Source organism: Dipodomys spectabilis, unplaced genomic scaffold (assembly GCF_019054845.1).
Source record: "Dipodomys spectabilis isolate Male_0828 unplaced genomic scaffold, ASM1905484v1 ptg000039l, whole genome shotgun sequence".
In the NCBI taxonomy this organism is placed as follows: domain Eukaryota; kingdom Metazoa; phylum Chordata; class Mammalia; order Rodentia; family Heteromyidae; genus Dipodomys; species Dipodomys spectabilis.
This window is the reverse complement of record NW_024870716.1, coordinates 1,770,707-1,793,324: the sequence shown is the minus strand read 5'-3', so window position 1 is coordinate 1,793,324 and position 22,618 is coordinate 1,770,707. Positions and strand designations below refer to the sequence as shown.

Genomic DNA, 22,618 nt, shown 5'->3' with positions numbered 1-22,618 from the left:
CAACCACAACTGGGATCCCAAGACTTCTTTTGGAAACATGGGTTATTTGGCTGAGTGCCAGGAGTCCATACCTGCAATCCCAGCTACTCAGGGGCCTGAGATATGAGGATCATGGTCCATAGGCCTGGGCAGCAAAATCTGTGAGACTCATCTCCAATTAAAAAACAAAAAATAACCCAAAATGGAGGTGTGACTCCAGTGTAGAACACTAGCCTTGAGCACAAAAGCTTAGGGACAGGACCCAGGCTCTGAGATCAAGCCCCAGGACCAGCACCTTACCAAAGAAAAAAAAAGATGGGTAATGTAAAAAGCACATTGAAAATATTTAGCTATCCTATGAGCTATTAGCAGATTCTCCAACCCCTCCAACTACTACATATAAGTAGACACTATGTTGTCATTTAGACTCAATTTAAATCCAACACTAGTAACTTGTAATGGATTTGTTCAGCAGTAAAGAACTGTGTGAATTGGCCACAGAAAGTTAGAAAGAGGGACAGCTAGAAAAGGGAAAAGGTCTCCTGGCCTGGGCAATGGAATAAGTATCATAGAGTAATATGATTGTCCAGGGTCTCAGAAATAACAGGGCAAGTCGTGACCTCATGCTTACCTATAATTTGATTGTATCTCTGCCCTTCCCTGTAAGCAATAAAAAGCAACATGCAGGCCAAGACTCATAGCTAAGTCCAGAAGAGAAAATAAATTGCCTCAGGTGAGAGGAGCCATTATTTCTGCAGAAATGTTTATAAAATGGGGTATCAGGGTCATCTGGAACAATTCCAAATATTCAGGGAAAGGTTTAGAGTTTTGGAGATGGCCCAAAGGAGAACAAGAAACAATGGCCACAGCACTGAAAGAGGAAGTGTTGGGAAAGACATAAGCACAGCTAATAGAGGAAAAGTTGCTGCCCATACTTCCCTTGTCAGATGGGGCTCATCACCATGCTCCACGTGGAGGCTTACATCTGAATCAAACCAAACTCCCAAAGAATCAATAACCCAATTAATAAATTGGAGAAAGAGTCTCATAGACACTTCTCAGAGGAAGAAATACAAATGTCCAATAAATACATTAAGAAATGTTCAATGTCCCTAGCCATTAAAACACAAATCAAAACCTTACATTCCATTTTACTCCAGTCAAAATGGCCATCATCAAAAATATTAGCAACAAATGTTGGCAAGGGATGTGGGGGGGAAAAAAGAACCCTAATACATTGTGGGTAGGAATATAAAGCAATGTAATCATTATGGAAGGCAGTTTGGGGACTTCTCACAAAATTAAACATAGAGCTACCCTATGGTCCAGCAATGCTACTCTTTGACATTTATCCAATAAAGACATTTGCACACCCATATTTATTGCTGCAATAGTCACCATTGTCAACTTATGAAAATGGCCCTGGTGCCCTACAATACACAAATGGATAAAGAAAATGTGAGATAGATAGAAAGACAGACAGACAGACAGATAGATAGATAGGAATGAGAATATATTATTCATCTATCAGGAAAAATAACATTGTATCAATTGAAGAGAAATGGATGGACCTGAAAAAAATTATGTCGAATGAAGTCAGGTTCAGAGAGACAGAGAACACATGTTTTCTCTCAAATGTGGAAGGTAAAAGATCTAAAATATAAACATATATAAAAACATATATAGGGCCACATGAATACTCAACTTGACTAAAGTATGGTATACACAGAAGTAGATTGGTGTAATTCCTATAAACCATTAACAGGCATTTTATCAGTGAACACCAGGAAGCTGAAACATGTTTTATCTGAGGAAGGGGCGGGGCTTGCTGAGAGGAGGGATTAATGAAGAGGGGAATGGTGGGTGAATACACTCATAATATACAATGCACATATATGAAACTAGAAACTGGGGGGATGAGTGATGTAGGGATAGATTGGGAGGGAGAAGGATGCAGATGCATTGTAGTCATAAATTGAGGTGCTGAATTAAAACCTCTTTGTATTAAAAGATAATAAACAATAAATTTTTAAAAATGGAAAGAGTTTGGGCACTGGTGGCTCATACCTATAATCCTAGCCACTCGGGAGGCTGAGATCTGAGGATCACAGTTCAAAGCCATCCTGGGCAGAAAAGTTCTTGTGAACTTGGAAAAAATTATATTAAGTGAAGTAAGCCAGGCCCAAAGAAACATAGGTCCCATGGTTTCCCTTATTTGCAATAACTAGTATATGTCTAGGACAAGCAGAAAAGGTCAAAAGCTATATATATATGACCATATAAGATGATGCTAATCGAAATGAACCCCAAGATAGGGACACAAGAGGTTTTATTTTTCTTGCTGTTTTTTAATGTACTTATAATGTACTATGTGATTTTTTTTCTTTTGTGGTATAGCCCCTGTTTTCAGTATATTTGATTCTGGTACCCTGCATCTTGTATATACATTCTTCTAATTTTGAAGGGGAAGGGAAATAACAAAATGCTGAAATAAGGATACAGGTAGACCCATTATAACAATGACATGTACAAGACACTATGTTGAAAATGAACTTTATAATTTTGGGGGAGGGAGGAGTTGGGGAGGTGGGGGAAGGAAGGGATGGTAGGGGGAAAACAGAGGGGGTAACAATGCTCAATATGAAATGTACTCATTACCTTACTCATGTAACTAACCCCTCTGTATAGTATCTTTACTGTGTGTGTGTGTGTGTGTGTGTGTGTGTGTGTGTGTGTGTGTGTGTGTGTGTATAAAAGAAAAGAAAAGTCCTTGTGAGACTCATCTCCAATTAACCACTCAAAAACCAGAAGTGGCACTATGGCTCAATAATAGCTCAGGGACAGTGCCCAGGCTCTGAGTTCAAGCCCCAGAACTTGTGCACACGCGCATGCACACATGTGCACGCGCGCGCACACACACACACACACACACACACACACACACATACATTTTTAAAAAGGGACAATAGTTACCTATGGGAATGGAGTTGCTGTCCAGAATTGACCTTCTGAAGGTCTGGCTGAATTCTATTTATTGGACTGAGTGTTGTTACAGAGGGGTTCAATTTATAACTTTTCATTAAATAGTACATTTATATTTTACACTCAATTCTATATTTCGCATCCATGCATATGTTAATCCTTCTTTAGGGTTAGTTTCTGGAGATTTTATTTGTTCCTTTGAATAGGTTCTGTTTTGCTGTTTCTTTGTATGTTATTATTTTAAGCTTGCAGTTCAGCATTTGAAAACCAATGATCACTCCTAGTGTTTGATGGAGGTTTCATACTGAGAGAATTTCTTCATGCAGCCCCACTAGAGAATCTGGATTTCTCTCAACCCATTTTTTAATTCATCTTGGCTAGTTGTACCTGCAACCTCTTAATTGAAGACCAGCTCCTGCTGGCTCCGGAGCTCTTCCTTGTCTTCCTCTATGATACTGCAGTCTCTGGTGCTTTAGAAAACAATGGTCTGGAGTTCCACCAAGTGTCAGGCTGTGGTACTACAAATCTGATCTGGACCAAGCCACATTGTTTTCCATTTGTTCATAATCACCGGCAACCTATACCTTATGTCTGTTCCTGTCAGCCCTTAGATTCAGACAATCTAGAAACTAGGCCCTGAGCACCACTCCAAAATAAATGAAAAGGACTGGGATGTAGCTCAGTGGCAAAGCACTTGCCTAGCAAGCACAACATCCTGGGTTTGATACCCAGTGCCAAAAAAGAAGATATATATACACATATACAAAATTATACATATATGTATACATAGCTTAAAAAAAAAACAAATAAAATCCAGTATATCAACTTAATTCCCTCCCCTTCCCAGAAAGAAGTTAATTAGCAGATGAATGCTGCTAATTTTCCTATTTGGCTTTAATGAGATTGATTTCATGCTACCTTTGGGTAGGAGAAATGCTTAACTTAGTTCTGGATCTTTCAAAGTGTATATGATATTAAACCTGTGATTACATGGTGAATGGGAATCTGGGATTTCCTCTTGAATCATCTTGCTGGTGTCCTTTATTTGTATTTCTCTAACTAATAAGCACATTCATCTGCTTTTTTTGGTATTTCTGCTCATTGTTTTTGTGTTTTCCAAGTATGATAGATATTCTGTTGTCTGGATTTTGTTATTTTCCTTTGAGAAGTTTGCTTTGTACTAGTATACTATTAATACACTTGAGATTCAGCTTAATCTTTCCAAGCCTGTTTTTAGAAGTTCTATTAGAATGTATCTGGATCTACTTTTATTCTTGAGCTGATCGATGATTATCAATTACACATACTCCTAAAGTATGGTCTTTCTGAGATGTCTACTGACTATTCCAAGTTATTAGTGACATTTCTCCACTCTGGTTAGCTGGTTTCAAATACCTCCACACTATATGGGTTCTACTAATAATTCGGTTCTTAGGAATATTCAGTCAAGGGCTAGGAAGGTGGCTCAAGTGGTAGAGTGCTAGCCTTGAGCTGAAGAGGTGAGGGACAGTGCCCAGGCTGAGTTCAGGCCCCATGACCGGACCCTTCCTCCCCCCCCCAAAAAAAAGGAATATTCAGTCAAATCTCATGGGCATCCTTACACCGGTTTCTAGAATTGTCTTTCTGAACACTTCTCTTCTCTTCTGCTCTACAAATTCAAACAATCTTTCTTCTTCTCTGGGGAAACACCAAATGGTAGACGATGCTAGGAGGAGGATGCAGAGAGGGGCCAAGGCATGGGAGGCCGTGGAGGCTTCTTGAGAAGGCTTCAGTAGCAGCCTCCAGGGTGGAGGTTGAGGATGAGGACCAACTGCAGGGTTCAAGGCAAGGCTGAAGACAAGGTATGGACCCCCCCCACACACATACCCTGTCACTAAACTGGGCCTCCTGGTTAAGGACATGCAGATCAAGTCTTTCTTTGAAGGAGATCCATCTTTTCTCCCTGCCCATGAAGGAGTCTGAGATTACTGACTTCTTCTGGAGCATCCCTCCGGACTGAGGTGTTGACAATCGCTGCCCCTTGCAGAAGCAGAGCATGTTGGCCAGCGCACAGGTTCAAGCATTTGTAGCCATGGCCAATTACAATGGCCATGTGTTAAGTGGGTGTTGAGGGTTAACAGGTGTTTAGCGCTCCAACGAGGTTGCTGCTGCCATCCAAGGGGCCATCATCTTGGCCAAGCTTTCCAATTTCCCTGTGCAGAGAGGCTACTGGGAAACAAGATTGGCAAGCCTCCCATTGGCACCATGCAAGGTGCCAGACCACTAGAGTTCTGTGCAGTGCAACTCTCCCCCACCCCTACAGACACTGGAAGCCTGTCAGCTCCTGCCCCAAGATAATGGCCGGTATTAATGACTGCTACACCTCAGCCAAGGGTTGTACCGCTACTTTGGGCATCTTCACCAAGGCCACCTTTGATGTCATCTCCAAGACCTACAGTTACCTGACCCCTGGACCCTGATCTCTGGAAAGAGACCATGTGCACCAAGTCTCTTATCAGGAATTCACTGATCATCTTGTGAAAACCTTCACCAGTCTCCGTGCAGAGGATCCACAAAATAGGATTTTTAAACAGGAATAAATGAATCAAGGGGGCTGGGAAGGTGGCTCAGTGGTAGAGTGTTTGCCTTGCATACATGAGGCCCTGGGTTTGATTCCTCAGCACTACATAAGCAGAAAAAGCTGGAAGTGGTGCTGTGGCTCAAGTAGTAGAGTGCTAGCCTTGAGCTGAAGAGCTGAGGGACAGTGCGTAGGCCCAGAGTTCAGGCCCCATGACTGACAAAAAAAAGAAAGAAAGAAAGAAAGAAAGAAAGAAAAGAAAGGAAGAAAGTAAATCAAACTGTCTCTTCAGCATGACAACCATGCCTCTTTTCCTTTTCTGGATCCCACATCTGCAAAGTGTGTCCAGGCAAGAAGGGAGAGCTCATTTCAACAACTTTTCCTTCATTACACCTATGTGGAAAGCATGCATATACAATATTGGAAGAAAATATTTTTTAAATAATCTAGCTGTTTTAGTTTATGCTGTTGACTTTTTTTTTAATTAAAAGGATTGAACCCAGGGCCTTAAGCTTGCTAGGCAAATGCTATACCAATAAGTAATATCCCAGCCTAAATGTGTGTGGAGTTCTTTTGTGTGTTGCTGATGATGTTGTTGTTGCTTTTTGTTGGTCATGGGCTTGAACTCTGGTCCTGGGTACTGTCCCTGAGCTATTCAGCTGAAGGTAAGTGCTCTACTACTTACTTGAGCCACAGTGCCACTTCCGGTTTTCTGGTGGTTAATTGGAGATAAAAGTCTCACAGATGTTCCTGCCCAGGCTGGCTTTGAACCACAATCCTCAGATTTCAGCCTCCTGAGTAGCTAGAATTACAGGTGTGAGCCACTGGCACCAGGCCTAAATGTGTGTTTTTTGTTTGTTTGTTTACAACAATCTAAGACTAATCTTGAAAGAAGTTGGCTTGGCTATCTAACTACCTTCATGAAGGATGGCTTAGAATGATTGTTTCTTCCAAGAACAAAATCTAATATTTTTTTTGGGGGGGGTGGTTTTGCTTTTGCTTTTATGCTGGTCCTGGGGCTTGAACTCAGGGCCTAGGCAACTGTCCCTAAGCTTTTGTGCTCAAAGCTGGTATTCTACCACTTGAGCCACAGCTCTACTTTTTAGTTTCTTTTGGTTGTTGGAGATAAAGTTCTCATGAGCTGGCTTCAAATGTTGATCCTCAGATCTCAGCCTCCTGAGTAACTAAGATTACAGGCGTGAGCCACTGGCACCTTGTCCAAAACCCGATTTTTATTTCCTATTCTTCAATATCTCATTGAGCTCATATAATTACCTCTCATCACATTTTGCAATAAGTTTATTATTTTGCAACAAGTTCACCAGGAAGGTTTTCTGCTCCCGGTGAGGTATTGGAAGAGTGTTGTGTTGAGACCATTGTTTGATAACATCGATTTGTCTTTTCCAGGATGAAATGTTGAGTATCAATAAGAGTCACATTAGGATACATTTTACATAATTCTGTACATCTTTGAGTCTATTCTACAATACTTATAATCCAGAAGTAACTAGCAAGTATCCAGGCATAGTTTCTATAGACCATCTTAATTGTATAAGCCTTTTCTAGGGAGAAAGGAAGCCAGCATTTGTTGACTTAGAATTCATACTAGTAGCTGGGTGCTAGTGGCTCACACTTATAATCTTAGCTACTCAGGCGGCTGAGATCTGAGGATTGTAATTTGAAGCCAGCCTGGGCAAGAAAGCCATTGAGATTTTGTTATTAACCAGTTAGCCAGCAAAAAGCCAGAAGTGGAGGTGTGGCTCAAGTGGTAGAGCATCAGCTTTGAGCAAAAAAACTAAGGTCCTGAGTTCAATCTCTAGTACTCCCCTGCCCCCTCAGAAGTTATATTAGTGACAAGAATACTTAATTTGTGCTTAAAATTTGCTTTACTTTCAGCACTTTTTCTGAGATGTTATATCTAAGTTTAAAACACATGATCTAGCTGGGTGCTGATAACTCACATCTGTAATCCTAGCTACTCAGGAAGCTGAGATCTGAGGAGCAGAGTTTGAAGCCAGCCTGGGCAGGAAAGTCCGTGAGACTCTTATCTCTAATTAACCACCAGAAAACTGGAAATGGTAAAGTGCTAGCCTTGAGCTGAAAAAGCTCAGGGACAGTGCCCAGGCATTCACTTCAAGCCCCACAACTGATCAAAACCCAAAAAAAAGACACTATCTACATCCCATTTTTATATATTATTTTTGTGCCAATACAGGACTTGAACTCACGGCTTGGTCACTGTCCTTACTTTTTAGATCCAGGCTGGTGCTCTACCACTTGAGCCACAGCACCACTTCTAGCTTTTTCTGAGTAGTTTATCAGCGATAAGAGTCTCGTGGACTTTCCTGCCTAGGCTGGCTTCATTGGGAACCTCAAATTCTCAGACTCCTGAGTTACTAGGGTTGCCTTCAGTGCCTGGCTTAATGTTTTTAATAAACATATATCATATTGATTCAACAAGTATTTATGGAGTGCTCATGACCTATCACTCATTGCTGCAAGACTGACGCAGAAAGAGGCAAACAGTACAAATGTGGCTAATAGAATATGTGTTTACTTCTTTATGTTATCCATACCTTGAAAAAGGCTGGATTTTTTTCATCAGATGCCATTTTCCCTCTCATGCAGCTTTCCTGATTGCCTCGGGGGGAAAACTATCCATGAGACCAGCGTTTTGTATCACTCTCATCTTAGATCCCCGTTGTAAGCACCTGACAAGAACACAGATGAAAAGAAGACCTGAGAGCAAAGTCTTGAACCCATGCTTTGTGTAATCATACTCCAAGAACTTTAAAGAATTATCTTGAGCCAAGCGCTGAGTTTAAAACACATGATCTAGCTGGGTGCCAGTGGCTAGCAACTGTAATCCTAGCTACTCAGGAGGCTGAGATCTGAGGATCACAGTTCAAAGCCAGCTGGGCAGGAGAGTCCCCATGAGACTCTTATCTCCAATTAACCCAGAAAAGCAGAAGTGTGGTGCTGTGGCTCAAGTGGTAGAGTGCTAGCCTTGAGCTGAAGATCTCAGGGACAGCACCCAGGCCAAGAGTTCAAGCCCCACAACTGACCAAAAAAAGAAAAAAAGAGAAGAATAGATTTGTCTTTCAGCTGGTAAATCCCTTAGGCTCTTTAGACAAACTCAAGTATTTTATTCTCAGCTCCTCCCTCAAAGAAAATATGTTACTTGCTTCCTTACAGGTGCCCTTTTCTTATTGGAGCCCTCCAATCTGCCTATCTTCTGCCAAGGTGAGACACTGGTCCAGTTCTTCCAGGAGGGCCCAGCTAGTCCATTACTAAGAAAACACAGCCCACAACTCCAAGACTCCAAGTTGTACGATTCCAGTCTCCATCTGCTCTCTGATTTCATATGGAAGAGACATGGTACCATATTTCTGCAACAATATATCGTTCTTCACATGTATCATGGATCTGCACTTTACAAACTACCTCTACTATTTTGAAGAGAGCTGACCTTCAAAATAGGCTACTCTGTTGATATTAAATTCTCCAAGCAAACAAAGTAACAGTTCCTTCCTGCTTCCTCACTACTAGAAGATCAAAGCAGAACCAGGGGTCTTCATCCATGCCTCAATAGAAAAGCTGTAAATCCAGTGCTTCTAGGTCAGACTCTTGCTAACCCATCCAAGTCTACAAGAACAAGTCATTACAGGCCCACAGCCAGTCTTACTATTCGCTTTGGAGATTGAATAATTAGGAAATGCCAAGCTTGTATTTCCTTTATGAATCCGAAGGTAATGGATCAACACTGGCTTTAATTGTGGCTGTTATGTCTAGCCAGTCTTTGCATAATGATGGCATGGTTAGATTCCAGTGAAACATCTGGATATGTCCCTTTGGACCAGACCATTCCCCTGGAACCAAACACACATGTGCAGCTTCTCACATTGGCAATAAGTGACACCTCTCCAAGGATGCTTGCCTCCAGTCTTCACAAAGGAACAATGGTAGGTGGCTCAATAAGAGGCCATCATGTCTACACTACCGACAGAATAAAGACAGCAGTCTCCTGTGAGCACCACGCACACGGACAGAGGTGGCAGAGCTGGCAGCTGGCAGAGGGATTGAGTTCAGGAGAGAAGAGGACTTCAGACCTGCAGCAGGTCAGCTACCCCCTCACTCAGCCTGAGTCTCTAGATTCCATCAAGGTTGTCTAAATAGATATGAAGCCTAAACAGATATGAAGGAGAGCTTACATATGTCTTTAATACCTTGCTTGTTTTCCAGGAGGTCCCTATAAATGGGGTCATATTTGCCAAGAAAATTCTAGTTACAGGAAGGAACTCTGTTCCCTTCACCTCCATCTTGTCCCCTGAACCTTATCTGATTTTCATGCCCAAAAAGTAATTTTGTAAATTGAAATAGCTTCTCAAGAATCACCTCCAGGAAACCAAGACTTTGAGAAACTGTACTGGCTTTTTCTGTTGTTTCTTTTTTTCTTTTTGTCAGTCATGGGGCTTGAATTCAGGGACGCTGAGCTTTTTTGCTCAAGGCTAACACTCTACCACTTTGAGTCATAGCTCAAAGTTTTCTGTGGTTAATGGGAGATAAAAGTCTCACTGACCTTCCTGCCTGAGCTGGCTTTGAACTGCAATCCTCCAATCTCAGCCTCCTGACTAGCTAGGATTACAGGTGTGAGCCACCAATACTAGCTTCTTCTTTTTTTACTCCTATTATTAACGTTATTTTTTCTATTCTTAAAGATTTAACTCATCCTTTTCTCTACTTCTTCTTTATCTTTTTTATGCTGGTACTGCTCACTCTGAGGGAGATTGTGACTTTATCTGAAAAATAACCTAAAAGCAAAAAGAGTTGGAGATACAGCTTGAATTCAAACATAGTGCTTGCCTAGCATGCAAGAGAACTGAGTTCAAACCCCGGCATCAGCCAAAAATAGTAATAATCTCACCAGAGACCAACTTCAAATTAATTGGCAAAAGCAATAGCAACATCTTGATCATGAGCATTATTTCAGAATCTGGACTGGAGAAGTTTGGGGTCAGCTGTCTGGTAGGCTGGTTTGGTTCATTTTATGAGTTTCTCCCTTTGTTCTCTCTGATAAATCAAGTGTCCTATTTCATACTCAATTTAAGTTTCCCTCTGGTTCTTTAAGAAGTCATTAGTTGGGGCTGGGAAGGTGGCTCAGTGGTAGAGCGCTTGCCTTGCATGCATGAGGCCCTGGGTTCGATTCCTTAGCACCACATAAGCAAAAAGAAAAAAGCCAGAAGTGGTGCTGTGGCTCAAGTGGTAGAGCGCTAGCCTTGAGCTGAAGAGCTGAGGGACAGCGCCCAAGCCCAGAGTTCAGGCCCCACACCTGGACCCCCCCCCAAAAAAAAAAAAAGAAAGAAAGAAAGAAGCCATTAGTCTATAACAGTCAAATATGGGGCTGGGAAGGTGGCTCAGTAGAGTGCTTGCCTTGCATGCCTGAGGGGCCCTGGGTTCGATTCCTCAGCACCACATAAGCAAAATGAAAAAAGCCGAAAATGGCGCTGTGGCTCAAGTGGTAGAGCGCTAGCCTTGAGCTGAAGAGCTGAGGGACAGCACCCAGGCCCAGAGTTCAGACCCCACGACCGGACCAAGAAAAAAAAAAACAATGTATAACAGTCAAATATGTTTAAGTGCATATGAAGGCATTCAGTTTGTTTTTTCTGTCCTACCATGTAACTGAACATACGTCTATATAAGCCCAAAGCCACAGGAAAGGTAGGACCAGGGAAATAGCACTGTTCCTCCTATTGGAAAATGTGAAAAGTCTGCTTTTTTCACTTCAAAAATGTACAGACTTGGCTGGGGACTGTTGATCATGGTTCAAAACCAGCCTGGCAGAAAAGTCCATGAAACTCGTATCTCTAATTAACCACCAGAAAACCAGAAGTGGCACTGTGGCCTAGGATCTGTGTTCAAGCCCCATGACTGACCAAAAAAGAAAAAGAAAAAAAAAATGCAGAGACTTTAGATCATCTTGGACTTTTTGGTTTCTGCTTTCTGTCACATACACATATACACACATATGTGCACACAAAACTCTCTGACCTTCATTTCTAGTCTTTTTTTCCTTTTTTTTTTTTTGGTTGGTCGCAGGACTTGACTTCAGGGTCTGGGCGCTCTCTCTGAGCTTTCTCGCTCAAGGATAGCACTCTACCACTTTGAGCCTCATACCACTTTCTGTTTCCTGGTGGTTACCTGGAGAAAATTGTCTCACAGATTTTCCTGCTTGGGATGGCTTTGAACTGCTATCCTCAGATTTCAGCCTCCTAACTTAGGTGCCATATGCCTGTACAGGCATCTGGCTTTCTATTCTTAAACATAGTTCCATCTTGAGTTCTGACTAGCAATATTCCAATATTCCGTCAGGGAAGGACTCAATGATTCCTTCTCTTTTTAGTAGTCCTCTAAAAACCTCTTCTTTGGGAAAGAGGGTGTGGGGGGAGGGGAAGGGAAGGGAGTAGATGTGGGAGAGTAATGAAGAGAGTAAGTCTAATCAAGGTACATTGTATGCATGTATAGACAAGTCCACATGGAACTCTTCACAACTGAAAGCAATAAATCAAATGCCTCTTTCTCTGGCCTAAGTATTCATTGTCACATATTACAATTTTTCATGGCAATTTGGTAGTAGAAATTCCTTGTAAACTGGGTACTGGTGGCTCATGACTGTTATCCTAGCTACTCAGGAGGTTGAGATCTGAGGAACGCAGTTCAAAGCCAGTCCAAGCAGGAAAATCTTTGAGCCTCTTATCTCCAATTAAACACTAGAAAACTGGAAGTGGCAATGAGGCTTAAAGTGATAGTATGCTAGCCTTGAGCAAAAGAGCTCAAGAACAACACTCGGCCCCAAGTTTGCTCCAGGAACAACAACATAAAAAACTCCATTGAAATTAATTTATTGGTACAGTTCTTTATTATTTCCATAAGTACTAATCCAAGTTTTTGGTTTGGTTGGTTTTACTAGTTTCTGACTCTTTTGTTGTTGTTGTCTAGTTTTTGTTGTTTATTGTTTATTTTTCTGAGGGTCCTGGGGCTCAAACTCAAAGAGTAGGATCTGTCCCTGAGCTTTTTGGTTCAAGGCTGGTGCTCTACTATTTGAGCCACACCTTTAGTGCTGGCTTTTTGGTAATTAAGTGGAGATAAGAGTTTCACATCCTGCCAGGGTGGCTTCAATCCACAATCCTCACTTAGCCTCCTGGATAGCTAGGACTATAGCCTGAGTCTCTGGTACCTGGCTCTGACTAGTTTTTTAGTTACTAGTTTCTTAGTACTAGTTAACCTAAAAAGGAAGCCTATACTAAAGTAGAAGTTTCTAAAGATCCTAAGATCAGTGAGATCAATCAAGCATTTGACTTGTATGCAGAAGGTAGGAAAGGAGAACCAAGAAAAAGAAGAATCCTTAGCTCCTGACAAACTGACCAGAGACTGGAAAATGTTTGGAATTGGATTTACCAAGAGTCACCAAGCCACTTGTCCAAGGAGAAAGAATGGGTTCTCATGGTAGTGGAAGATAGGCTAATTCAGATTTGTTTATACTGTCTTTCTCCAAAAGTATATATCTAGATGGGTTATCTGGATTCCTGAATCTGATTTTTGTAGAAAGGGAAAATATAGGTGCCTCTGGGATGGTCATGACTTGAGAGTCAGACTATACATCAGAGATGCCATGAGATCTACCCCACCCCTCCAAAAGGATCTTCTGTTGGTACCAAGCCAAGTCGCCATGTGAATAGTTTCCTGCTGTTGGGAAACTTCTAATTCTATCACTGAGGGAAGGATGTGGGATCACACTGTGAAACTGTATATGATATGGGAGCTTTGCATCAAGCCCATTGAGTTTTAATCATCACTTTACCTTAGTGACCTTGAATAATTACTTGAACTTATTAGGGCTCACTTTCTCTTCAATGAACAAAAGCTGAGAAATCAAGTGCCAGTGGCTCACACCTGCAATCCTAGCCACTCCGGAAACTGTGATCTGAGGATCCTTCTTCATAGCCAAGCTGGGCAGGAAAATCCATGAGACTTGTATCTCCAATTACCATCAAAAAGCCAGAAGTAGAGCTGTGGTTCAAGTGGTAGAGCACAGGATTGTGCAGAAAAATTCAAATAAAAATTAGAGAAGAGTGCAAACCTCTGAGTTCAATGCTTCGTACCAGCACAAAACAAAAACTTGAGACAGAGAGAGAGAGAGAGAGAGAGAGAGAGAGAGAGAGAGAGAGAGCAAAGCCTGTCTTCCAGTTTGTGTGATACATAAATGAATACATATCCCAGAGTGACAAATGTGAGCACAGGAGGACATTGCTCATATTAGTTACCTTTGTCTCTTTCCCTTGGCCTCAGGTCCAGATGAGGAAACAGCCCAGTGATGCCAATGAGAACCAAACTACCTGGCTGATCCTAGTGGGCTTTGGGGAGCTGCATTCCCTGGGCTTCCTCCCCTTCACCCTCTTTCTGGCCATCTATGTTTTGACAGTCAGTGGCAATATCCTCATCATGGCAGCCGTGGCCTCCAGCCGGATACTGCACATACCCATGTACTTCTTCCTCTGCCATTTCTCCCTGCTGGAGATCGCCTACACGTCCAACATCATGCCTTGGCTCTTAAGGAGTTTTCTGGAAGGGAGGGAAGTCATCTCCCTGTTGAGCTGCCTGGTCCAGTTCTACATGTTTGCCTCCCTGGCAGCCACTGAATGCCTCCTGCTCTCCGCCATGTCTTATGACCGTTACTTGGCTATCTGTCATCCCCTTCACTACCCCGTCCTCATGAGCACCTGGCTTTGTACCTGCCTGGCCACGGGTGCTTGGTTTAGCGGCTTCCTCTTCTCTGCCTTCACTCTGGCCCTGGCAGCCCCTCTGTCGCTCTGTCCTGACAGCAGAGAGATCGACCATTACTTCTGTGACTTTGCTCCAGTTGTGGGGCTGTTCTGTGGGGATGTGGAGGTCCTGTGGGGAGCTGGGGTCAGCATCTCTGGCTTTCTGACGCTGGCTCCCTTCCTGTTGATTGTCACTTCCTATGGTTTCATCCTGAGGGCTGTGCTGCGCATACCTTCAGTCCATGGGAAACAAAAAGCCTTCTCCACTTGCTCCTCCCACCTCAGTGTGGTTGGGGTGTTCTATGGAACTCTCATTGTGGTCTATGTGGCTCCAACAGACCACATGCTCCCCTTGCTCCGAAAGTCCTTCTCTGTCCTCTACACAGCTATCACCCCCATGGCCAACCCTATCATCTACAGCCTCAAGAACAGAGAAGTAAAGGCAGCTCTGCATAGACTTTGGGGGCAGCTCGTACTAGGGCATGGCCCACGGAAGGAGACCACACAGTTTCTGGCTTTCTCCTCCATCACAGTCTAGTCTCCTTCTCAAAGTCAGCTGGAAACAGCCTTTGAAACACTAGGATGAAGACTGAAGGGCAGAGGATGAGTGATGAACAAAGTGAAGGAACTCTGTGCTCCATTGTAATGGGGTAGGGATCAAATCACACACCTATCATAGGGCCTAAACTAGAAACAGCCCTACAAATACCCATGATCATAGTCATTAATTAATAGCCAGGTACCAGTGGTTCATGCTTAGAGTCCTAGCTATGCAGGAGGCTGAGATCTGAGAATTGTAGTTCAAAGTCAGGAAAGTCCATGAGACTCTTATCTCCAGTTGACTAGTAAAAAAGCTGGAAGCACGGGGCTAGGAAGGTGGCTCAGTGGTAGAGCGCTTGCCTTGCATGCATGAGGCCCTGGGTTCCATTCCTCAGCACCACATAAGCAGAAAAAGCCGGAAGTGGCGCTGTGGCTCAATGGTAGAACACTAGCCTTGAGCCGAAGAGCTAAGGGACAGCGCCCAGGCCCAGAGTTCAGGCCCCACAACCACCACCACCACCAACAACAACAAAAAGCCAGAAGCTGAAAAAAAAAGGAAGAAGAAATAAAATCTGTAGATCTGTGCCTTGGGAAGCAGAGGTCAGTGAGAAGAAAGGAGCTCAAACCACTCATGCCCAGGGCCCAGGAGGCCAATTAAGGCCACTGTTGAACAAGATCTCATTAGTCCTTTTGTCATTGATGTTAGACCAATAAATAGTAGAAGAAAGAAAGAAAAAAAGACTTTTTAAAAAATAAAGGCTAAATTAAACACAACGAAAAAAATTTTGAAATTTAGCCTCTAGCCAAGAATCTTTTTTCCCCCAGTCCTGAGGCTTGTGAACTCACAGCCTGGGTGCTGTCTGTGAGCTTCTTTTGCTCAAGTCTAGCACTCTACCACTTGAGCCACAGTGCCACTTCCAGCTTTTTCTTTTTTTTTGGGTCCAGTCGTGGGGCCTGAACTCTAGGCCTGGGCACTGTCCCTCAGCTCTTCAGCTCAAGGCTAGCACTCTACCACTTGAGCCACAGCGCCACTTCCGGCTTTTTTTCTTTTTGCTTATGTGGTGCTGAGGAATCGAACCCAGGGCCTCATGCATGCAAGGCAAGCGCTCTACCACTGAGCCACCTTCCCAGCCCCTCCAGCTTTTTCTATGTATGCGGTACTACTGAGAAATCAAATCCAGGGCTTCATGCATGCTAGGCAAGCACTCTACCACTAAGCCACATTCCAAGTCCATGGACCTGGTTGATCTGACTACCTTGAGGAAACCCCTGGTACTCAAGAGGTCATGCCTTGGGCTGGGAAGTTGGCTCAGTGGTAGAGCACTTGCCTTGCATGCCTAAGGCCCTGGGTTCGATTCCTCAGCACCACATACGCAAAAAGAAAAAAGCCGGAAGTGGTGCTGTGGCTCAAGTGGTAGAGCGCTAGCTTTGAGCTGAAGAGCTGAGGGACAGCGCTCAGGCCCAGAGTTCAGGCCCCACGACCGGATCCAAAAAAAAAAAAAAAAATCAAGAGGTCATGCCTTTGGTAGAGTGCTAGCTTTGAGCTAAAAAAAAAAAAAAAAACAAAAAACAGCTCAGTGACAGTTCCCTGAGTTCAGCCCAGGACTGGCCAAAAAAAAAGAGCTGTGGGCAGGGCAGGAGCAGTGGTTCTGTGGAATCCAGAATTGAGCAGGGGAAAGCAGCTATGAATTCAGCTCCTGCAGTGAACTCACTGGAGTTCTCCACCTAGAGCAGGAACAAAAGCCAGCACCAACCCAGAAATTGAAAGGATTGCTGCCAGCTGGACACTGGTGACTCATGCCTGTGACTACTCAGAAGATTGAGAGCTGAAGATTAAGGTTCAAAGCCAACTAGGGCAGACTCATGTCCAATTAACCACCAAAAAGCCAGAAGTGAAGCTGTGGCTTCAATGTCAGAGCACCAGATTGAATGAAAAAGCTAAGGAACATCCCAGGCCCTGAGTTCAAGCCCCAGCCACAACACACACACACACAGAGGCAGGCAGGCAGGCAGGCAGAGAGAGGGAGGGAAGGAGAGAGAGAGAGAGAGAGTCTATGTTCTGTTCTTTCCACAGTATTGTCATTCTTGGTTCAAAAAAAAAATGAAGAGAAAAAAGAAAGGAGATGAACCATAGCCATTTTTATTTAATAGTGAAGCAGCAAGTTGATTGAGTGGTGCCAGAGATAATAGTACTCATACACCGTTTTTCATTTACTGTCTTCAATAACTTTACAAATGTAGCTACTATTACAGTGGAGGTGATGTCTTTTTGCTGAGATTTGAATCATATGGAGGAGGCTGCAGGTTTTAGAAGATAAAGAGAAACAGTGCACTCATAGTCAAGTATATAACTTAGGAAAAAGAAATATAGAGAATAAAGAAACAGAAAAGATGAGAAGTAGGCCAGAGGAGGGGAACTGATCAAGATTGGATTTGAGATGAGGCAGGCATCCGCTTAATATGGTGTGTAGATTTCAGCACCATGGACAGCACACATCCTGTACTGTAGAGTGGGTACTGGGCAGCTGCTGAGAGAGTTCTCTTGTTTGCAATAGAGAAACTTGAACTAAAAAGGGGACGATATGTCTTTTAATGCCTGAAGGGAATCAACAACAGGGAAGAGGAAGACATTGGCAATTGGACACAGCCCCAGGAAAGAAGGGGTAGAGGCAGATCTTTGACCTACATCTAAATACCAGCAATCTTTCCCAACCTTGACTTCCTTTTCCTTCCCCCCCTCCCCCCGAGGATTTCATGTGAATTCTTTTTACTTGGCTCAGCTTCATTGAGTCCTTGTACTGAATAAATATTAAACTCTTGTCCAAAATAAACTATACTCCCAGGAAATAAAGGAACCCAAATGGCAAAAAAGACAGCAAAACATCCATGATCAAGATAGGCTGTATGGTCTTCTCAGGCTTGTTGATAGTTTTACAGTAAAAACCCTTCACATGGTCATCCCACCATCAGTGAGACGCTGATGGTACAGCACTGGCTTACCAAGTATAAGGCCCTGAGTTCAAATCTCACTATCACACAAAAAAAATCCTCTATGGCATCTTCCATAAATTCACTAAGTATTCTAAAAAGACAGAATGTCATTGTTCCTGATAGATTATCTCCAAAAGGGCTATGCCTCAGAAGCATATTCTAAGACTTTAAGGGCACTACAAGGCTTTGCCTTGTTTTGTCAGCAAAAAGCCAGAAGTGGAGTTGTGGTTCAAATGATAGTGCCAGCCTGGAATAAAAAAAAAAGCTAAAGGACAATAATAAAGCCCTGGGTTCAAATCCCAGTACTGGCACTAAAAAAAAAAGGAACTGGGCACCGATGGTTCCTGACTGTAATCCTAGTTACTCAGGAGGTTGAGATCTGAGGATCATGGTTCAAACCCAGCCCAGGAAAGTCCAGAAGACTCTTATCTCCAATTAAATCACCAGAAAACCAGACATGGCACTGTGGCTCAAGTGGTAGAGCACTCACCTTGAGCGCTGCATAAGGACATTGCCCAGGCCCAGAGTTCAAGCCCCACAACCGACAAAAAAAAAAAAGATAAGAAGACAACATTGAGGCTGAAAAAAGCAAAGGAAGAAGGAAGAAGATGATGACAATGAATAAAGGTGGAATGAAAGTAGTTCTGATGCAGATTTTTTTAAATAATTTGTTATAGCAGACACTGGTGGCACACACCTGTGATCCTAACTCCTCAAGAGGCTGAGATCTGAGGATTGTGGTTTGAAACCAGCCCAGACAGCAAAGTCTGTGAGACTCCTATCTCTAACTAACCACCAGAAACCCAGAAGTAGCACTGTGGCTCAAAGTGGTAGAGTGCTAGCCTTAAGCAAAAGAGTTCAGGTACAGCACCCAGGCCCTAAGCTCAAGTCCCAAAACCAATCCCAAAAAAATTGGCTTTTAGGAAGAAGGTATTTGATTGCATTGCTTTACAGTCTTCCATTTTGTTACTTTTCCTCTCCCAGCAACAGAGATGGGTAGGGTAACCTTCATTCCTATATAGTACAGTATCCATCCTAGGCTCGCTTCCTCCTCTACTCATCTACATTGTCTTATTTCCCTTTTTTTCCTTCTCTCCTTTTCACTATCTCTGAACTCCAGTCCCCTTCACACATTTTCCTTACTCTCTTCTTGAGTTTACAGATTGCTCTAATCTGAAGAGCTCAGGTTGTCTCCCAGTGCTGAAAATAAGCACACAATCTCCCTAGTTCCCTCTTGTGGTTATAAATGGTCACTGCAGACACCTGCCCTGCTCCAAAATGGCCATAAAAGGGCTAACAGTAGACTCTTCCACAGATCACACTACAAATAACTATTGAACTGAGCTTCACCTTTGTATCTAGCACTTTTCTGCAGCTAAAAAGTCAAAGGCATCCAACTAATGCTAAAATTTTTATTTCAACAGCTGTTTGGAGTTATTTTGTGCATCTGTGTGTGGTGTGTGTCTGTGGTGTGTGTGTGTGTGTGTCAGAGACTCAATATCTGACTGGATACCAGTGGCTCACACCTATAATCCTAACTACTTAGGTGGCTGAGGACTGAGATTCAGCCTAGGCAGACTAACCTCTTAACTCCAATCAACCAGCCAAAAAAGCCAAAAGTAAAGTTGTTGCTCAAGTGGTAGAGTACCAGCTGTGAGCAAAAAAAGCTTATCAAGAATCTAAGTTCCTGGGCTGGGAAGGTGGCTCAGTGGTAGAGCGCTTACCTTGCTTGCATGAGGCCCTGGGTTCGATTCCTCAGCAAGCAAAAAGAAAAAAGCCAGAAGTGGTGCTGTGGCTCAAGTGGTAGAGGGCTAGCCTTGAGCTGAAGAGCTGAGGGACAGCACCCAGGCCCAGAGTTCAGGCCCTATGACCAGACCAAAAAAAAAAAGAATCTAAGTTCCTGTGTTGAAGCCCAGTTCTTGCTGTGTGTGTGTGTGTGTGTGTGTGTGTGTGTGTGTGTGTGTGTGTGTTTCTGTGTATGTGTGTACAAGAGTGCACGCCACAGTACTGGGGCTTGAACTTCGGGCCTTGTATTCTTGCTTGGCTTTTTCATTCAAGGCTGATACTCTACCACTTGGACTACACCTTCACTTATGGCTTTTTGCTGGTTAATTGGAGACACATCTCTCAGATTTGTCAGTACAAGGTGGCTTCAAACTGGGGTCGTCAGATCTCAGGCTCCCAATTTGCTAGGATTATAGGAGTGGGTGACTGTCACCAAGCACCAACAGAATTTCTGGGATGCTAAGAGTACATGTGCGCTGGCCTCTCAGAAAATGCACATGAGCCTGTGTTATGATTTGGATAGTAAATGACTTCCAAAGGCTTGATGTGTTAAAGGTTTCGAGTTGAGCTATTAGGTGATCAGCCAGGCACTGGTGGCTCATACCTTTAATCCTAACTACTCAGGAGGCTGAAATGTGAGGACCATAGTTTATGGCTAGCATGGGCAGGAAAGGTGGTGAGACTCTTCTCCATTTAGCTAGCAAAAAGCCTGAACTGAAGCTATGCCTCAAGTGGTAGAGTACCAGATTTGAGAAGAAAAAAAAAAAAGTTAAGGGATAGTACCCAAGCCAAGTTCAAGCTCCAGGACTGGCATTAAAAAAATAACTAGAGGGCTGGGAAGGTGGCTCAGTGGTAGAGCGCTTGCCTTGCATGCATGAGGACCTGGGTTCAATTCCCCAGCACCACATAAGCAAAAACAAAAGAAAGAAAAAAGCCGGAGGTGGCGCTGTGGCTCAAGTGGTAGAGCACTAGCCTTGAGCTGAAGAGCTGAGGGATAGCGCCCAGGCCCAGAGTTCAGGCCCCAAGACAGGACCCAAAAAAAACAAAAAACCAAAAACTAGAACATAAGGGCTCTAACCTGATCAGTAGACTAACCCACTCCATGCATTTATGGATTCTTAATTTGATGACACTACTGAGAAGTGGAAAATAGAAAGTAGAGTCAGGTTGGAGGAAGTACTAGTGCCTACGGCTGGCTCTATTTCCCTGTGCTCCAGGTCTCCTCCACCAAGCTCTGCCTCACCACAGACCCACAGCAACCAAATTCCTAAGTCTAACCCTGTTCTTTTGTCTCAGGCTTTGTCACAGGATCAGCTGAATTCATTTACCTTGGCTTCTCTGTATTCTAGATCACATATTCTTAGACAATAGGATACCTACTCTTAATCCCATTGGCAGCAGCAATCTTATTCTTGTTCATAGCTGTGTATGAAGTAATGATTGGGAGGTGGCTATAGGATCACTGCCATACCACTATACCACATTAGTAATGTTTGTTCTTGTGGGCAAAGTGCAACAAAGAAAAAGCAATGGAAACCAAACTGAAAAGGAGTATTGCAAAATTACCTCCTCAGTTTAATTAGAACAAAGCTCAAAATTAACTTCTGGCCATTTGCCACTTTTTTTTTTTTTGGTCCATTGTGGGGCTTGAACTCTGGGCCTAGGCCCTGTCCCTACACACTTCAGCTCAAGGTGAGTGCTCTACCACTGGAACCACAGCACCACTTCCAGTTTTCTGGTGGTTTATTGCAGTTAAGAGTCTCATGTACTTTCCTGCCTACAATCCTCAGATCTCAGCCTCCTGAGTAGCTAGAATTACAGGCGTAAGACACCAGCACCTGGCAACCATTTGCTTTTATATTATCCAAAGATGCAGAATGAAAATTTTGAGCAGGAAGCTGGGCATGTGGCTTAATGGTAAAGTGCTTGTCTAGCATGCATGAAGCCCTCGGTTTGATCCCTCACTACCACTTAAACAGAGAAAAAACTGGAAGTAGCCCTGTGGCTCAAGTGGTAGAGCATAAGCCTTGAGCAAAAGCTACTCAGGGACAGTGCCCAGGCCCTGAGTTTAAGCCCCAGGACCAAAAAAAAAAATCTGAACAGGTACTGCTGCAGTCCTCTTACAGACTCCATCAGGAATACATCTTCACATCCATGTTTACCTTACAAATGCTTCCTTCAGGAAATAAAGTTGTGGCTCAAGTGGCAGAGCACTAGCTTTTAAAGAAAAAAAAAAAGCACAGGAACAGCACTCAGGCCTGAGTTCAAGGCCTAGGACACACACACACACACACACCCTAACAAATCTCCACACACACACACACACACACCCTAACAAATCTCCACACACACACACACACACCCTAACAAATCTCCACACACACACACACCCTAACAAATCTCCACACACACACACACACACACCCTAACAAATCTCCACACACACACACACACACACACACACACACACACACACACACACACACACACACACACACACACACACACACACACACACACCCTAACAAATCTCCTCAGAGCCACGACGAAATTACTTGTGCTATGTTGTCTTCTGAAAATGAGTACCAGACTAGTGTACAGGGTGTGACTTGTGCCTGATGTTAAAACTATATATTTACACTTCAGACTTATTCTACATTCTATCTCCTTTGTTTTCTTATATGTCTCCTATCTTTAGTTTACTGCTTAAAAAAAAAAGTAACTTACAAATTATCTCAAGCGTTTCTCAAAAGCTAGACTGTCACTTATTTGTTTACCAAACAGAATAAGCTATTTTGTTTATGAAAAGGACTTAAGAAAACCACCAAATAGTGAGTTATTGTGAGTACAGAAACTGAGTTTCTTGGAAGCTTTTGGTATCATTTAGCCTTTATTGTTCACCTAAGGAGACATAAATAGTGTGGCTTGTCTCAGGTATGCAGGTGGCTGAGATAGGACGATCACT

The 22,618-nt window shown here is 43.2% G+C and overlaps 1 protein-coding gene and 1 pseudogene across 1 annotated transcript; both read left to right on the top strand.

The window, feature by feature from the left end:
• Positions 1-1,395: 1,395 nt before the first annotated feature.
• LOC122106177 lies at positions 1,396-5,540 on the top strand (annotated as a pseudogene).
• Positions 5,541-13,870: 8,330 nt separating this feature from the next.
• On the top strand, positions 13,871-14,875 carry LOC122106176 (olfactory receptor 11A1-like). The gene has a single exon (XM_042677480.1). It carries the CDS (start codon positions 13,871-13,873, stop codon positions 14,873-14,875), a length of 1,005 nt encoding a protein of 334 aa, XP_042533414.1.
• The last annotated feature ends 7,743 nt before the right edge of the window (positions 14,876-22,618 follow it).